General features: G+C 45.7%; 1 protein-coding gene across 3 annotated transcripts in view; it reads right to left on the reverse strand.

The window, feature by feature from the left end:
• The window catches only part of RUNDC3B (RUN domain containing 3B), a 307,618-nt gene extending 293,926 nt beyond the window's left edge, over positions 1-13,692 (reverse strand). The window contains exon 1 of one of the 3 annotated variants that reach the window (XM_040352420.1): positions 13,333-13,688. In XM_040352420.1, the coding sequence (XP_040208354.1) occupies positions 13,333-13,415 (83 nt within the window). In that variant the 5' untranslated portion in view covers positions 13,416-13,688. Of the gene's footprint in view, positions 1-13,332 lie in introns of all 3 variants that reach the window. The other 2 variants (XM_040352418.1, XM_040352419.1) reach the window with 2 other exon arrangements.
• Positions 13,693-19,434: the final 5,742 nt, after the last annotated feature.

Below are 19,434 nucleotides of genomic sequence, written 5' to 3' on the forward strand. Positions count from 1 at the left end.
GGATGTACCAAGATGGGCGTCTAGCCGCCGACGTAGACACGGCACGTCACTTTCATTGTTCTGCCCACCGATTTCCGGTTGCGCCGGGTTGCCTAATCTCTCCCAGGTATCGGATCTGGCATCAGGAGCATTTATGAGAGTTCAAGTACTTGCGCAAATGCTCGGTAGAGGGACAACCCTAGCTGGTGTGGACAAGCCCTTCACTGAAAAGGGTTGAGGGGGCTTTAGGGATAGGAGGGGAGGTAACCAGGGGGATTTACTAAAACTGGTGCAGCTGTGCATGGTAGCCAATCAGCTTCTAACTTCAGCTTGTTTAATTAAGCTTTGACAATGAAACCTGGAAGCTGATTGGTTTTTACGCAGAGCTGCACCAGATTTTGCACTCTCCAGTTTTAATAAATGAATCCCACAATGTATCCATAGATGGAGCTTCACTATAAAGGTTTATAGTGAATATACATACACAAAAAGAGAAAAGCAAAGAACTATGGGCCAGATTCACAGTAGAGATACGACGGCGTATCTCCTGATACGCCGTCGTATCTCTGAGATACGCTTGTCGTATCTATGCGGCCGATTCATAGAATCAGTTCCGCATAGATAGCCCTAAGATCCGACAGGTGTAATTGACTTACACCGTCGGATCTTAGGATGCAATTCCAGGCCGGACGCTAGGTGGCGATTCCATAGCGGTCGGCGTAGAATATGCAAATGACTAGTTACGGCGATTCACGTACGTACGCTTTACCCGTCGCTCTAACTTTACGTCGTTTCCGTATAGATACGCTGCGTAAAACTAAGGCTGCCCTCTAGGTGGACTAGCCAATGTTAAAGCGGGGGTTCACCATATTAAAAAAAAAAAAAAATGTTTTTTTTATTCTAGCATAAAATTCGGCATCGTAGCGCGAGCTACAGTATGCCGGTCTTACATTTTTTATCCCCGTACTCACTGTTTAATCCTACCTAGACGATTCCGACTGCCCACGGGGAATGGGCGTTCCAATCCAGACGGAAAGTGATTGACGGCCGGCTCTGGCGCGTCACGCTTCTCCGGAAATAGCCGAAATAGGCTTGGCTCTTCACGGCGCCTGCGCATAGCCTGTGCGCAGGCGCCGTGAAGAGCCGAGACCTACTCCGGCTGTCTTCGGGGAGCGTGACGTGCCAGAGTCGGCCGTCAATCACCCTCCCTCTTGCTAGGAACGCCCATTCCCCGCGGCAGACGGAATCGTCTATGTACGATTAAACAGTGAGTACGGGGATAAAAAATGTAAGACCGGCATACTGTAGCTCGCGCTACGATGCCGAATTGTATGCTGAAATGTTGTTCAGCAGGGTGAACCACCGCTTTAAGTATGGCCGTCGTTCCCGCGTCGAAATTTCAAAAATCACGCCGTTTGCGTAAGTCGTCCGTGAATGGCGCTGGACGCCATTTACGTTAACGTCGAAACCAATGACGTCCTTGCCGCAGCGTAACGTAGTTCTTTGATAATCTGGCCCTCTATTTCAATTAACTGAAGTACCCCAAATACACCGCACCCCTGCCCACCCCCACAAAAAAGCACTCGCCAAATAGCACATTTTGTAAACAGTGTGCCATTGGGGGCCACGCCTGACCTTGCATGCCTGTCAAATTAAGACAAGCGGCTGTGTCCATGAAGCAGATGTATCTCCATTCAGTAATATAAGCTGCACCAGAGGAACTCCATCCGTATAAACAGATGACTCATTCATGCTGGACGGGCCTAGTCCATGTGAATGAAGCCTAAGTGCACTTCAAAACAAAGTGCATTCATCCTTGATGTCGCTTTCCCCTGACCTAACATAACGCCCCCCTCCCCTCCCGCCACAATTATCTTCACCAACAGCCCCAGTTCTGACCTGGCTCTGTGCTCCTTCACTTCTAAATATTCTGAATAGGTGATGAATGGATAAGTGAACTTTAACCACTTCACTTCCGGAACATTTACCTCCCTTCCTGACCAGGCCATTGTTTTTGCGATACAGCACTACGTTATTTTTACTGACAGTTGCGCAGTCATACGACACTGTACCCAAATACAATTGATGCCATTTTTTTCCCCCCACAAATAGAACTTTCTTTTGGTGGTATTTGATCACCTCTGCGTTTTCAATTTTTTTGTGCTATAAACAAAAAAACACTGACAATTATGAAAAAAATATATATACTTTCTGCTATAAAACATATCCAATAAAAAAAAAAAAAAAATTTTTTAGCCCAGTATGTATTCTGCTACATATTTTTGGTAAAAAAATCCCAAAGCGTATATTGATTGGTTTGCGCAAAAGTCATAGCGTCTACAAACTATTGGATATATTTATGGTATTTCTATTTATTAATTTTTTAACCAATTAATGATGGCGATCAGCAACTTATAGCAGGACTGCGACATTGTGGCGGACAAATTGGACACTTAGTGACACTTTTTTTTGGGGACCAGTGACACTAATACAGTGATCAGTGCTAAAAAATATGCACTGTCACTGTACTAATGACACTGGCTGGAAAGGGGTTAACATCAGGGGCATTCAAAGGGTTAAATGTGCGTTTTCTAACTGTGGGGGAGGTGCCTTTACTAGGGGAAGGCATGGATCCATGTCCCTGCTTTGCAGAGACACGGGATCCATGCCTTCCCTACTGACAGAACAGAAACCTACCTTGTTGACTTTGGCAGATCACCTTTCTGCCTGTGTACAGAACGATCATCCTGTACACAGTGCACTCCTGAACGCTGCATTCTGTATGGTGCTCACCCCATGATTGACACACCCTGAACACTGCAATAATGCACCCCTGGTATTTAACAATGTTCCTCAGCCCCGGAAGGACCAGGCCATTTTTTGCGAAACGGCACTGCGTCACTTTAACTGATAATTGAGTGGGCAAGCGATGGTGTACCCAAATAAAAGTAAAAAAAAAAAAATTCCCACAAATAGAGCTTTCTTTTGGTGGTATTTCATCACCTGTGGTTTTAATTTTTTGCGCTCTAAACAAAAAAAATTATATATTTTACTTTCTGCTAGAATACATAGCCCAAAAAGATATATAAAAAAACTAAATGTATTTATCAGCTTAGGCCAATATGTATTCTTCTAGATATTTTTGGTAAATAAAAATCCAATAAGCCTATATTGATTGGTTTGTGCAAAAGTTATAGCGTCTACAAAATAGGGGATAGATTTATGGTATTTTTATCATTATTATTTATCATTTTTTTCTACTAGTAATGATGGCAATCAACGATTTTTAGTGGGAAGCGACATTGTAGCTGACAGATCAGACACCTAGCTGACATTTTTGACACACCAGTGACATTATTACAGTGATCAGTGCTAAAAATATGCACGGACATTGTACTAATAACATCAGGGGCGATCGAGAGGTTAACTGTGATTACCAACTGTATGGGGGATGGTGTGACTGGGGAAACACATAGGTCCATCTTCCTGCTTAGCAGGAAAACAGATCTCAGTGTCATCCCCTGACAGAACGGAGATCTGCCTTGCTTACTTCCGCAGATCCCCGTTCTGTCTCTGCAGGGAACAATCTCAGGTGGATATCGAGTCCGCCGGACACGCTGATTGGCTCCCCCACTGGCCAATCGGAGCGTGCGTGCGGCCACGAAAGCTAGTGCACGGATCGCCATAACGCTGCAGCGATTTGCGCAGCTGAGCCACCTTGTAGCAGTACATCTGCGGCGGGTGGTCGGCAAGTGGTTAAGACCATCCAACTGTCAGTGTCATTTAGGGTCAGTTGGTGGGCTCAGAGGTTCCTACACCGATTCTCTGAGGAAAAAAATCTCTGCTTACGTGAGGCAAGTATGTATCTGTGGAGGATGGGTCAGAGGAAGAGGCCACTTATCTTTTAATTACCTATTCAGATTACTCAGAAGTGGAGGAGTATGGAGCCAGACAGGAGCAAGGTCACATAGAAGAACATTAAAATAAAACCCTTTATTAAACTGATTTCATTGAAATGACACCGGGTCACTTCCTCAAATCTAGCGGCTCCATCCGGCGTTATCAGCAGTTCCATATACTTTTTTTTTTCCTCACAGAGCCAGTCCATTTAGCATCATGATGTTGTATGAGAATAAGCGATCCATTAGGAAACATACTACTGTATGTATAAAGTAACACAAAGGTTACTGACCAGGCAAATGCAAGAATTTAAAAAAAGGAGATTCCAACTCTGTCCTTACAGTGAAACAAAACTGTGTTATAAAACTAAAATATTTTCTATCCCCCAACACCTATCTACAACTTAAAGGAGAACTAAAGTCTGCGATGCTCAACTCTCCTTCATCAATGCAACCCTCGGAACTAGGGTTGCCACCTCATCCCTTTAAAACAGAACACATATGAATTACACAGGTTCTGTGGCTGATTAAGGTGGTAATTGAACTCAAGTGGAGCCTTATCTAAATTAAATTAGCCTCAGAACCTGTGTAATTCATATGTGTTCTGTTTTAAAGGGATGAGGTGGCAACCCTACTCGGAACTCCCTCACTAGCTACATCCGTCCTGTGTAAATGGAGTCACTAAAAAAAAAAAAAAAGGGGGGGGGGGGGGTCTCGGTCAGTGTTGTGGGGGAAAAAATGCAGTGGTGTCGTTATTAGTGAGAGGAAATAATGCTCTTGTGTCAGTGGTGTCACTGGAAGGGATGAAGGCCCCTGTGTTGGTGGTTTTGCAGGAAGTAAACAATGCCCCTGTGTTGGTGGTGCCACAGGAAGTAAATAATGCTCCTGTGTCAGTGGTGTCGCTGGAAGTAAATAATGCCCCTGTGTTGGTGGTTTTACACATACCTCCCAACTTTCGGAGATGGGAATGAGGGACACCTATTAGCAAAAATATGTAGGCATAGGACACACCCCATGCCACGACTCCATAAAGGTATATTATACAAAAAAAATGATTAGTTGAACCCACTACCACAGAAAATCCTTTATATTAGCTTTTGGAATTCACAAATGCAGAAATTTAGAAATTGGATGAAAGGTTTAGTTCTGGAAAACACTTTTTGAAAGATGAAAAGTGCACTTTATATACAACTATTATAGATCAGACCAAAATGAGGGACAAATAAGGAGGAAAGAGGAACAGAGGGACTTTGTTCCAAATCAGGGACAGTCCCTTGAAATCATGGACAGTTGGGAGCTATGGTTTTACAGGAAGTAAACAATGCCCCTGTGTTGGTGGTGCCACAGGAAGTAAACAATGCCACTGTGTTGGTGGTGCCACAGGAAGTAAACAATGCCCCTGTGTTAGTGGTGCCACAGGAAGCAAACAATGCCCCTGTGTCGGTGGGGTTGCTGGAAGAAAATAATGCCACTGTGTCAGTGGTGTCGCTGGAAGTAAAAAATGTCCCTGTGTTGGTAGTGTCACAGGAAGTAAACAATGCCCCTGTGTCGGTGGTGTCACAGGAAGTAAACAATGCCCCTGTGTCGGTGGTGTCACAGGAAGTAAAAAATGCCCCTGTCTCGGTGGTGTCACAGGAAGTAAAAAATGCCCCTGTGTCGGTGGTGTCGCAGGAAGGAAATAATGTCCCTGTGTTGGTAGTGTCACAGGAAGTAAACAATGCCCCTGTGTCGGTGGTGTCGCAGGAAGGAAATAATGCCCCTTTGTTGGTTGTGTCAATGGAAGGAAAATAATTGTCCCTGTGTCGGTGGTGTCACTGAAAGGAAAAAAAATGCCCATGTCAGTGAGGTCACTGGATGCTGCTCAGTGTACATTCAAACAAAGTTTACAGAATGGAAAGAAGCTTTTATTGCAAAAAAAGGACATATTAGATCTCTTCTGCAATAAACAGCCTCCCAGCTCATACATTTCCTTTTATAAGAAATTCTATGTGAAGCTGCTCTGAGCTGTGAAACCCTCTCCTGTACCTGCTCTGCTACCCGAGGATAGCTGCAGCAGGGAAAGTGACAAAAGGAGAGATATGGTAACACAGCATAGCTCTTTTTTCTTTGCTGTATTTTTTCCCAGGCCTGTGCAGCAAGTGCCAGTTCACACCAGAACGCAGTATGGGAAAAGCACGTTCCTTTCCGCACATTTCCCACACTGCATGTGTATGCACTGCCCTTGCAATCTGCATGCGGGTGCCAATGCATGGTCACTGCCATGCCAAAGGGTAATATCTGGGTTACCATGGTACACATAAAGTGGATTTATAAAATATATATATATATATATATATATATATATATATATATTTTATTACACACACATTATTATATATTTATAAGTGTATTTTCTTTTATTATATTTTTATTTAGTATGTATACAAGAATGCATGACAATCATATAGCTTTGATGTTTGGCCAACAGAAATTACATAACCGTTTTTATTATTTTTAAATGCCCAAAACCTGTTTTAAACCAGTGGTGCACCGAAATAAAAATTTTGGTGCCGAAACCGAAATTGACATTTAAAAAAAAAATATAATATATATATATATATATATATATATATATATATATATATATATATATATATATATATATATATATATATATATATATATATATATATATATATATATATATATATATATATATATATATATATATATAAAATATATATTTTTTTAAATGTCAATTTCGGTTTCGGCACCAAAATTTTTATTTCGGTGCACCACTGGTTTAAAACAGGTTTTGGGCATTTAAAAATAATAAAAACGGTTATGTAATTTCTGTTGGCCAAATATTTATTATTATTTTTTTTTTTTTATATATATATATAAATAATTGTAATATATTCGACTTTTTAATTAATATCATGAATTTAAATGGAAATTCAATTATTGTCGGACATTATTGGAACCTTTTAAAGCGGTGTTAAAAATCCTGCTTGCTGCACATTTGACAAACCGCACCTCCCCACACGACCTATGAAAAACAACATGAGCAAGGTAAAAATCGCTGCTAAATCTTTTTCCCTCCCTCTATTTTCACCTGGTGATCTGCCCAGTAACACACTTCCTGTATTAGAGTGCCTCCACTCTGGATGAAGGAGTACTGGGACCTTGGACAGCAGCACTGTCAGTCTGGGGGAGGGGAGTGTTAGATGTACTAACAGATTTAAATATACTAACAAACTGAAGCCAAACTGAAGCTAAGACTTGTAAGCGGTTACGGCACACTGATTTTTGGGGGATAAAGGTTTTACATAAATAAATAAAATCTGATCATTGCAAGCACCCCTGTCAGTGGTAAATGGTTTATTTCAACCCTCTAACTGCAACAGAGCTTGTTCTTTTGAAAAAAACTGACTGTCAGCCTGACAAGTCGCGTTCCATTCAGTACAATTAAACCGTTTTAATAGAAGCGACTTAAGTCGCTTTGTATAGAAAAACGTTCCCTTTACTACTTTGGGCGGCGACTTCAAGGAGGCTAGCATTGACTTCTATACAGAAGTCGTTTTGCAAGTCGCGCTGAAGTCACACTGTACGGGACGGCTTCAGAGTCGGCGAGTCAGGCGACTTTGAAGCCGCACCTGTGTGAACTGGCACTTACGGTTAGGGGTGCAACGGATCACAGTTGATCCGTGATCCGAACGGGTCACCCCCTTCGGATCGGAACACACTGTGATCCGCGGATTGCCACGGATCCGGAGCTAGGCCGAAGCCGCGGCCTTTCCTAATGTTACGGCGGCGGCTCCGGAGCTAGGCCGTAGCCGCAGCCTTTCCTAATGTTATGGCCGCGGCTTCGGCCTACCTCCGGAGCCGCGACCATAACGCTAGGAAAGGCCGCGGCTTCGGCCTAGCTCCGGAGCCGCCGCCATAACATTAGGAAAGGCCGCGGCTTCGGCCTAGCTCCGGAGCCGTGGCCATCTTGGTACACCCGGCGGAGGCCCTCCTCTGTTTACACCCACAGAGGAGGAGCCCGCACTCGTGTGACACGCCGCTCGAGACACTGTCAGTACTAGCTGGGGGGGGGGGGGGTCCCTGCACTGTACTGTACTCAGAAGGGGGTCACTGCACTCAGAAGGGGGTCACTGCACTGTACTCAGAAGGGGGTCACTGCACTGTACTCAGAAGGGGGTCACTGTACTGAGAGGAGGGGGGTCACTGTACTGAGAGGAGGGGGGTCACTGTACTGAGAGGAGGGGGGTCACTGTACTGAGAGGAGGGGGGGTCACTGTACTGAGAGGAGGGGGGGTCACTGTACTGAGAGGAGGGGGGGTCACTGTACTGAGAGGAGGGGGGTCACTGTACTGAGAGGAGGGGGGGGGGGTGTCTGCACCGAGGGGGTACTATAGTTGGTGGGGGGGGGGGGGGAAGATGTGGATATTACAGTGGGGGGGAGATTTTTTTTTTTTTTTGCCGATCCCAAAAATGATCCGATCCGTGACTCCTGATCCGAGGAACGATCCGAACCGTGAGTTTTTTGATCCGTTGCACCCCTACTTACGGTGCAGATCACCAGATAAAAATAGAAGAAAGCTAAATCAGCCATCACATCCATAAATTGGTAAGCTGCAATATAATAAATGTTTGCTTTGGGGTTTAATACTGCTTTACGAGTAATGAAAGAAAAAAAATCAGATGACGCTCAGCCTTGTGATTAGTCATATGCTGTATAGTTCTTTATTAGAGCTCCAGAAGCTATAAACAATGTATGTCTGCCTTAGGTTCCTGTTTCTGATATGTTGTTCCTGTTTATGCAATATTACAGCAAATCTCTGTCTTAGCAATGGCTGTGTGCCAAGTTCTAAGGCTCCATTGACAGCGGATTGGCAGTGCGACCAAACACGCACATTTCATGCGTTGCTTTTAGGGCAGCCCATTCATTTCCATCGCCTGCCCTATGCCCAAAATCACGACACACCAAATCGCATGGCTCACTGGTGGGAACGAAGCCTAAGCCGCCTAGGTTTACATTGAAGCCATTTGGCATGCGATTTGATATGTCAAATCGCATGCCAAATCGGCGGCTATTGCCAGCAATAGAACAGTCTGAACCGGTGGGACATGACTTTGCCGTACTGATTTCCAAAAGCAGTTCCTGTACTACTTTTGGCAACGTCGGGGGGCGATTTGTATAGACATCTGCAGGAACCCGCACAGACGTCTGTCAAATCGCCTCCTGAAGTCGGACTGCATTGCCAGGTTGAAAGTTCAGCTGAACGCACACACCAGGGTGGATTTGATTTAAATCATGATAAGCTAGTAAAAAGGCTTGATTTAAATCAACTAAAATCCTAAATCATAATTTTTAAAGAGCAACTGTCATCTCTGTCCCCCAGACTGATTTAAAAAAATAAAAAAAAAAACATTAATTTTTATCCACCCTGACTCGCATAATTTCAAACCCGTCCAATAAGAGCCTAGGCTTATTATATGATCTGGGACTCCAGTGTGGTCATTGAGCTTGCTTTCCACTTGCAAGTCTGCGGTCATGGAAGGCAGGGGAGACACGTTTAATTAAAGAGAATCGGTTTTAACAATTTTATATCATATAGGGGACTATTCGTCCCCTATGCGATAAAAATAAAAATAATTTTTTTTTTTTATAAAAAAGCAGTTAAAAAAAAAATAGCAACCCAATAAATTTTAGCCCACCAGGACGTGAACTCACAAAAGTAAAACGCAACTGTTGAAGGCGAATATGTATGAAAATGTTGCTTGCGATACACAGGATAGATTATCTATCATATATATATATATATATATTCAATAATGTGACCGAGCCTGGACACAGATGGTTTGCGTCCTGGGTCATAAATTGTTGGCCAAGTACATGCTGGAGGCTGTTAAAGTGGTTGTAAACCCAATCTGACAACTTGCACCTACATGTAAGCCTAGATTAAGGCTTTCCTGTAGGTGCAAGAAATATCTCCTAAACCTCCACGGTTTAAGGAGATATTTGCAGAAAACACTGCACCGTTGTCTACGACGCGTGAGTGTCCCGGTTTTATGAATGGGATCATGCCGGTCATACTTTAAGCACCTGGTGTGTATGTGCCCATAGCATAGAGGGGCACAGCAGAGAGTCTTGTGGAAGAAGGCCTGATATATGATCTTCTATACAGACCCCCTGATCAAATTATAATATGTATGTGTATGACCAGCATTAATGGAAACCTATCCAGAGTAATTATTAACCCAGGGCTCGACAATTTTTTTTTTTTGTGAGCTGGCGCCATCTGGTGGTGAGCCGTTGGTATTACAAGTTATTACCACCAGATGTGTGAGCTGGCGCCATCTGGTGGTGAGCTGTTGGTATTACAAGTTATTACCACCAGATGTGTGAGCTGGCGCCATCTGGTGGTGGCTGTTGGTATTACAAGTTAAGCATTACAAGTTAAACAGCAATTCTAATATCATTTTTCACTATTTTCACTGCCATCTTCTTCCCTCTAATTAGAACCCCCCAACATTATATATATTTTTTATCCTAACACCCTAGAGAATAAAATGGCGATCGTTGCAATACTTTGTCACGCCGTATTTGCGCAGCGGTCTTACAAGCGCACTTTTTTGGAAAAAAAATTACACTTTTTAAAATTAAAAAATAAGACAACAGTAAAGTTATCCCAATTTTTTTTAATATTATGAAAGATAATGTTACGCCGACTAAATTGATACCCAACATGTCACGCTTCAAAATTGCATCCGCTCGTGGAATGCCGACAAACTTTTACCCTTTAAATTCTTCATAGGCGACGTTTAAAAAAAAATCTACAGGTTGCATGTTTTGAGTTACAGAGGAGGTCTAGGGCTAGAATTATTGCTCTCGCTCAAACGATCGCGGTGATACCTCACATGTGAGGTTTGAACACTGTTTACATATGCAGGCGCTGCTCACGTATGTGTTCGCTTCTGCGCGCAAGCTTGTCGGGACAGGGTGCGTTTTCTGGCTCCTAACTTTTTTAGCTGGCTCCTAGATTCCAAGCAAATTTGTCAAACCCTGTTTTAACCTATCCTGAAACTACCCGTCCTTGCAATCTTCAGGCCTCCATACATGATAGAACTGATCTGGAACGAGCTCTAGTGAACTGTTGTGAACTTTTTTAAACTTTCAACACACAGATCAGCAGCTCAAAGTATTTTGGCCAGTGACAGCCAGAGAGGAGGAATTTTCAGGAGGCCAGCACAGGCACCATGTATAGATTTAGCTCAGATACTTTGAAGAAAAATCACAGCGATGATGAAACTACAAGAATGCGACAAAATGCAATGTAACAGTGCAGAAACCCATAACAACCAATCCTCTGCCTATATCCCACATAGATAGAAGTAACGTCTTGTACATAGTCTCAGAGAAGCACAACACGTCCTACGGAACGCATTGCAGCCGGTCTGATATAGATTACACTGCAGAGCCAACAGTCTTGGCACATCGTAAACATCCAGATCCCCATACGCCTTGTCATGTTGACTGACCCCCATACGCCTTGTCATGTTGACTGACCCCCATACGCCTTGTCATGTTGACTGACCCCCATACGCCTTGTGATGTAGACTGACCACCATACGCCTTGTGATGTAGACTGACCACCATACGCCTTGTGATGTAGACTGACCCCCATACGCCTTGTGATGTAGACTGACCCCCATACGCCTTGTGATGTAGACTGACCCCCATACGCCTTGTGATGTAGACTGACCACCATACGCCTTGTGATGTAGACTGACCACCATACGCCTCGTGATGTAGGCTGACCCCCATACGCCTTGTGCTGTAGACTGACCACCATACGCCTTGTGCTGTAGACTGACCACCATACGCCTCGTGATGTAGACTGACCACCATACGCCTTGTGATGTAGACTGACCACCATACGCCTTGTGATGTAGACTGACCACCATACGCCTTGTGATGTAGACTGACCCCCATACGCCTTGTGATGTAGACTGACCCCCATACGCCTTGTCATGTAGGCTGACCCCCTTACGCCTTGTCATGAAGACTGACCCCCATACGCCTTGTGCTGTAGACTGACCCCCATACGCCTCGTCATGTAGACTGACCCCCATACGCCTCGTCATGTAGACTGACCACCATACGCCTTGTCATGTAGACTGACCACCATACGCCTCGTCATGTAGACTGACCCCCATACGCCTCGTCATGTAGACTGACCACCATACGCCTTGTGATGTAGACTGACCACCATACGCTTCGTGATGTAGACTGACCCCCATACGCCTCGTGATGTAGACTGACCCCCATACGCCTTGTCATGTAGACTGACCCCCATACGCCTTGTCATGTAGACTGACCACCATACGCCTTGTCATGTAGACTGACCACCATACGCCTTGTCATGTAGACTGACCCCCATACGCCTTGTCATGTAGACTGACCACCATACGCCTTGTGATGTAGACTGACCACCATACGCCTCGTCATGTAGACTGACCCCCATACGCCTTGTGATGTAGACTGACCCCCATACGCCTTGTGCTGTAGACTGACCACCATACGCCTTGTGATGTAGACTGACCACCATACGCCTTGTGATGTAGACTGACCCCCATACGCCTTGTGCTGTAGACTGACCACCATACGCCTTGTCATGTAGACTGACCCCCATACGCCTTGTCATGTAGACTGACCACCATACGCCTTGTGATGTAGACTGACCACCATACGCCTCGTCATGTAGACTGACCCCCATACGCCTTGTGATGTAGACTGACCCCCATACGCCTTGTGCTGTAGACTGACCACCATACGCCTTGTGATGTAGACTGACCACCATACGCCTTGTGATGTAGACTGACCCCCATACGCCTTGTGATGTAGACTGACCCCCATACGCCTTGTGATGTAGACTGACCCCCATATGACAGTTGATGTGCCATTACCCTCTACACACCTGACACCCCCCCCCCCCCCATAGTGACCCATGTTCAGCACCTTCCCCTCCCCCGGTATACATTGATTTTACAAGACCAATGAAAAAACACTCCGGTGACAAGCCGTAACCCATAGCAGCCAATCACCTGTCCCCATTCTGAATGCTGGAACTTAGTTGTCGCCCCCCACAATGATATGGAGCTCAGACTGTATAAAGTTGCGTGCCCCATTTCTTCAAGTGACCATCTCCCAGCAATACACCTGTGTGAAAAGGCTCTGATAGAAGCAGCCATTCCTAAACCCCAGAGAAATGCTCAGTGCCAGGCTTAGCTGGAATAAGGGCATGGCAGCATCCATCACAGCCTTACCACACAGGCCACACATTCCTTTTTTAGCAACCATAACAAAGCCCGGTAGCTGGCAGCAGCCAATCAGTGATCTGCTAGCAGTGCCCTGGCTGAGCGGAGCCGCAGAGAGGCGGCATGTGATTGGTCGGTGCGGTCTCACCTGCACACAGTGATGAGGTTCTTCCTCTCCACCCCGGCATTCCTGGAGGAGTTCTTCTTCCTGGAGAGGCTGAGCGCTGCCATCTCCTCCTTTGTCTCCGGAGAAGTGATGACAGTCCGGGGCTGATGATCAGATCTCCATTCAGCGCCTCCCCCCCCCTCCTCCTGTCTGATCTCACTCCGGTCCCCGGCGGATCATCCCCCCCCACCGGGTGTATACAGGGACCGGGGGACGGGTGTACACAGAGCGGGGACGGGACGACGTGTGAGCTCCGTACAGCACGGGGATGGATGGAGGAGAGCGGACTGATCTCATGTGACTGAGCGGAAGTGAGAGCGATCTGCCTCCGCTATCAGTGTCCGGCCTGTGCTGGGGGCTCACTGTCATCTGACTGCACCCCGGCACACAACCCACTGGAGGGGTACAGGGAGAGAGAGACACCTGGAGGGGTACAGAGAGAGGCATACACCTGGAGGGGTACAGAGAGGGAGAGACACCTGGAGGGGTACAGAGAGAGGCATACACCTGGAGGGGTACAGAGAGACATCCACCTGGAGGGGTACAGAGAGAGGCATCCACCTGGAGGGGTACAGAGAGACATCCACCTGGAGGGGTACAGAGAGACATCCACCTGGAGGGGTACAGAGAGACATCCACCTGGAGGGGTACAGAGAGAGACATCCACCTGGAGGGGTACAGAGAGAGGCATCCACCTGGAGGGGTACAGAGAGAGAGAGACACCTGGAGGGGTACAGAGAGGGAGACATCCACCTGGAGGGGTACAGAGAGAGAGAGAGACATCCACCTGGAGGGGTACAGAGAGAGAGACATCCACCTGGAGGGGAACAGAGAGGGAGAGACACCTGGAGGGGTACAGAGAGAGAGACATCCACCTGGAGGGGTACAGAGAGAGAGACATCCACCTGGAGGGGTACAGAGAGAGACATCCACCTGGAGGGGTACAGAGAGAGACATCCACCTGTAGGGGTACAGAGAGAGAGAGACATCCACCTGGAGGGGTACAGAGAGAGAGACATCCACCTGGAGGGGTACAGAGAGAGAGACATCCACCTGGATGGGTACAGAGAGTGACATCCACCTGGAGGGGTACAGAGAGAGACACATCCACCTGGAGGGGTACAGAGAGAGACATCCACCTGGAGGGGTACAGAGAGAGAGACATCCACCTGGAGGGGTACAGAGAGAGACATCCACCTGGAGGGGTACAGAGAGAGACATCCACCTGGAGGGGTACAGAGAGAGACATCCACCTGGAGGGGTACAGAGAGAGAGACATCCACCTGGAGGGGTACAGAGAGAGAGACATCCACCTGGAGGGGTACAGACAGAGAGACATCCACCTGGAGGGGTACAGACAGAGAGACATCCACCTGGAGGGGTACAGAGAGAGACATCCAGCTGGAGGGGTACAGAGAGAGAGAGACATCCACCTGGAGGGGTACAGAGAGAGAGACATCCACCTGGAGGGGTACAGAGAGAGAGACATCCACCTGGAGGGGTACAGAGAGAGAGACATCCACCTGGAGGGGTACAGAGAGAGAGACATCCACCTGGAGGGGTATAGAGAGAGACATCAACCTGAAGGGGGTACAGAGAGAGACATCCACCTGGAGGGGTACAGAGAGGGAGAGACATCCACCTGAAGGGGGTACAGAGAGAGAGACATCCACCTGGAGGGTGTACAGAGAGAGACATCCACCTGGAGGGGTACAGAGAGAGAGACATCCACCTGGAGGGGTACAGAGAGAGAGAGACATCCACCTGGAGGGGTACAGAGAGAGAGAGACATCCAACTGGAGGGTGTACAGAGAGACATCAGGTAAACCAGAAAGTGCATCTCCCCTGCAAGATATAATAGTCTATGGGAAAGTGCAGCTAACCCACAAGTGCAGGTAAACCACTTCACATTAGTATGGACGCGGGTTTAGGCCCCTTTCACACGATTGGTCCAATTAGGTCCACCTGTCCGTTTTTCAGGTAAACCCTCCATTCATTCCTTTTAGCTAGATTCAGGTAGGGGCGCGCAACTATAAGGCGGCGTAGCCTAGCGTATTTACGCTACGGCGCCTTAAGTCAGAGAGGCAAGTACTGTATTCTCAAAGTACTTGCCTCCTAACTTAGGGCGGCGTAGCGTAAATGCGGCGGGCGCAAGCGCGCCTAATTCAAATTCAGCTGAGGGGGCGTGTTTTATGTTAATATGCTTTGACCCGACGTGATTGACGTTTTTTTGGAACTGCGCGTGCGCCTACATTTCCCAGTGTGCATTGCGGCTAAGTCCGCCGCACGGGCCTATTGATTTCGACGTGGACGTAAACGACGTAAATCCCTATTCACGGACGACTTACGCAAACGACGTAAAATTTTTGAATTCCGAAGCGGGAACGGCGGCCATACTTTAACATTACAAGTCCAGCTATTTGATGGAATAACTTTAGGCGGCCTATCTCTTACGGAAACGGCGTATCTGTACTGCGTCGGCCGGGCGTACGTTCGTGAATAGGCGTAACTAGTGATTTACATATTCTACGCCGACCGCAATGGAAGCGCCACCTAGCAGCTAGCCAAAATATTGCAACCTAAGATAGGACGGCGCAAACCGTCGTATCTTAGATAGGTTTAAGTGTATCTCTGTTTGAGAATACACTTAAACTAACTCTACCTGAATCTACCTATTTGTGTCCCTTTACACCCGCCTAGGTCCAATCCGATCCGCAAAAGAACAACTTTTCTGAGTTTCCGTGTATTTCTCACCCTATGTACCCAGATGCAGTGTGTAGCCAAGTGAAGGAGATGGAGGATGCTGCAGCTGGAGGTAGAGAGAGATTCTGATGAGGAGCTGTCCAGCACTCTCCTGCTGAACTAGAGCCATCTTTATAGTTCAGCAGGAGAGTGCTGGACAGCTCCCCATCAGCATCCTCCGTCTCCTTCGCAAGGATACACACTGCATCTAGGCATGTGCAAAAGGGAAAAAATTGTTTTGTTTAGTTTCGTTTTAATTCGTTATTTCATTAATTTCGTTAAGTTAGATTTGTTACATGTGTTAAATTCGTTTTCGGAATTCGTTCGTCTTCGACCGAATTTCGAAAAATCCTGTCGAATTCGAAAATATTTAGACCGGATTCGATAATATTTCAATTGGATTCGAAAACAAATTCGAATCGAATTCGAAAACAATTCGATTCGAAAACAAATTTGAATGAAAATTGAAAGCAAATTTGAATCAAAATCTAATAAATATAAATCGATTTTTAAAAAAGAATACAATAAAATAGAATATAAAATAATAAAAAAATAGAATGAAAATCAAAGAATAGTAAAGAACGGAATGGAATTTAATAGAATGTAATCAAATACAATAGAATATGACCTGGCTTCCTCTATCTATCTTCCATTTTCTGAAATTCGAAATTCATATAGAATGAACTCAAATTCGAATAGAAAAATATTAGAAGAGTAGAATAATAAAAAAAAAGAAATATATATATATATTTTATTCTACTCTATTCTAATTTTTCTATTCGAATTTGAGTTCATTCTATATGAATTTCGAATTTCAGAAAAGAGAAGATAGATAGAAGAAGCCAGGTCATATTCTATTGTATTTGATTACATTCTATTAAATTCCATTCTTTTCTTTACTATTCTTTGATTTTCATTCTATTTTTTTATTCTATTCTATTTTATTGGATTCTTTTTTAGAAATCGATTTATATTTTTAGATTTTAAATTCAAATTTGCTTTTAATTTTCATTCGAATTTGTTTTCGAATAGAATTTGTTTTTGAATTCGATTTGAATAGAAGTTGTTTTCGATGTTCGATTTGAATTCCATCCGCGGGTTTTCGATTCGAAAACGTTCGTTCGGATTCGGTAAATTTGTTAATATTACAATTCGGGAATTCGTATGCATCCGAATGTCCGAATAATGAAAAATGTGTCCGAATTTCGATTCGGAACGAAACAAAATGCACATGCCTAACTGCATCTGGGTACAGAGGCCCAGATTCACAGCCGAGATACGACGGAGTATCTCAGATACTCCGTCGTATCTCTCAGAGTATCTATGCGACTGATTCATAGAATCAGTTACGCATAGTTAGCCCTAAGATCCGACAGGTGTAATTGTTTTACACTGCCGGATCTTAGGATGCAATACCGCGGCCGCCGCTGGGGGGAGTTCGCGTCGTAAACCAGCGTCGGGTATGCAAATTAGTAGTTACGGCGATCCACAACGGTTTTTCGCGTTCGCTACGTCGCTGCTAGTCTAGTTTCCCGTCGCAAAGTTAGTCGTCGTTTTTGGTGCCCTAACTTTACACAGCACACTAGTGCTGTATAAAGTATGGCCGTCGTTCCCGCGTCGAAACGTGAAAATTTTTCCTTCTTGCGTAAGACGTCCGAGAATACGGAAGTACGCTACGCACGTCGCCGTTCGAAAAAATGACGTCACTTCGCGCAAAGCTTTGAATTACGCCGGCGGCCGCCGGCGGAAGTTTTCTCACAAGTGCTTGGTGAATCAGGCACTTGCGATGAAAACTTGCGGCGGTGTAACGTTTCTATGATACGTTACGCCACCGCGATTCTACGTGAATCTGGGCTATAGGGTGAGAAATACACACTGATTAAAAAAATACTGATGACTTGAGACCCAAATGCAAATTATTAAGTGAAAAAAACAAAAACGGAGTGCAAAAAAATAGTCCAAGTGAAAAATAAAAATGAGTAAACAAGGTGACTAATAAATCTATATCTTGATGGAAGGGGACCAAACATCAATCCAACGCCGAAAAAAATCAAGGAAAATATTTCTAGATTGGCCGCTCACCTCCAGGTATGACCAAAAGGTCCAATAAGGCTGAACAGATAGCAGATGGGGAATCCTGCTGATACGCCTACGAAGACACCCTCCGATACCAAGACAAGACATTACTCCAGATGTAATCATGGGATCAGAACATCATGCGATCATCGCTGTGTGTTCCCACAGGTCTAAGCAGGCTCGCTCCAATAAGAAATCTTCTTGTAGTGCGGTATTGCCAGTAAAATTAACACTTTTATTAAAATATCTGCTTGCATGAAAGTAAGATGACATCCGCAGTTAAAAAATAGGAGTAGTGACACAACCGCCTCCTCACCACGCTTCCGTTCTCAATAGACATCGGAAGTGATGTCACAAGGCTCCACTGACGCCTTGCGTCACTGGTCACCTGATTTCCTCAGGGATCTTCCTGCAGGTTTGGTGAGCTTTCAGAAAGTGCATCTCCCCTGCAAGATATAATAGTCTATGGCAGGGGTGGCAAACTCAAATTAATCGGGGGTCGCATTAGCAGTATGGTTGCCCTCAAAGGGCCGGTTGTATCTGTAAGACTACGTGTCCACTATTATCATAAATAATTGTCACTGCATTTGTTTATTACTGGTTTTATGGAGCGCAGGATTCAGGAGTTTGCTATGGACCGTGTGCAATATCTGACCTCTGCACCCTCCACTCTCCTTCCATCCACCCTTGGATTGGGATGGGGTAGGATGAGATGGGATGACATGGGATGGGGTAGGATGCCGTAGGACGGGATGGGGTGGTATAGGATGGCATGGGGTGGGGGTGAAGTGGGATGGGATGGGGGTGGGGTATGGTGGGATAGGGTGGGGTAGGATGGGATGGGCTACCTGACATACATGAACCTACCTGACATACACAATGACTTCACCTACCTGACATCATGTGTCACAGCATCCAGCCAGACAGAAAGTGTTGTCATAGTGTTGTCATATTCTGCTCCCTAGTGCATGGTGTCGAGGAGGCTTGTAATTGCCGCATTCTGGAGTCTGCGGCGCCTATGATGGACGTCACACGTCCCGCGGTCCTATGATTGGATCTCCAGGACGTCCATCATAGGAGCCGGGTGTACCAAGATGGCCGACCACTCCAGAGCAAGGCCGAAGCCGCGGCCTTTCCTAAGGCTGAGGCAGCGGTGTGCTCCGCGGATCACGGATTGGTCACGATCTGTTGCATCACCAGTGGCAACAGACGGCCCGTTGCGTGGGCCACATGGCAAGGTCTCGCGGGCCGGATTCGGCCCGCAGG

Source organism: Rana temporaria, chromosome 5 (genome assembly GCF_905171775.1).
Source record: "Rana temporaria chromosome 5, aRanTem1.1, whole genome shotgun sequence".
In the NCBI taxonomy this organism is placed as follows: Eukaryota; Metazoa; Chordata; class Amphibia; order Anura; family Ranidae; genus Rana; species Rana temporaria.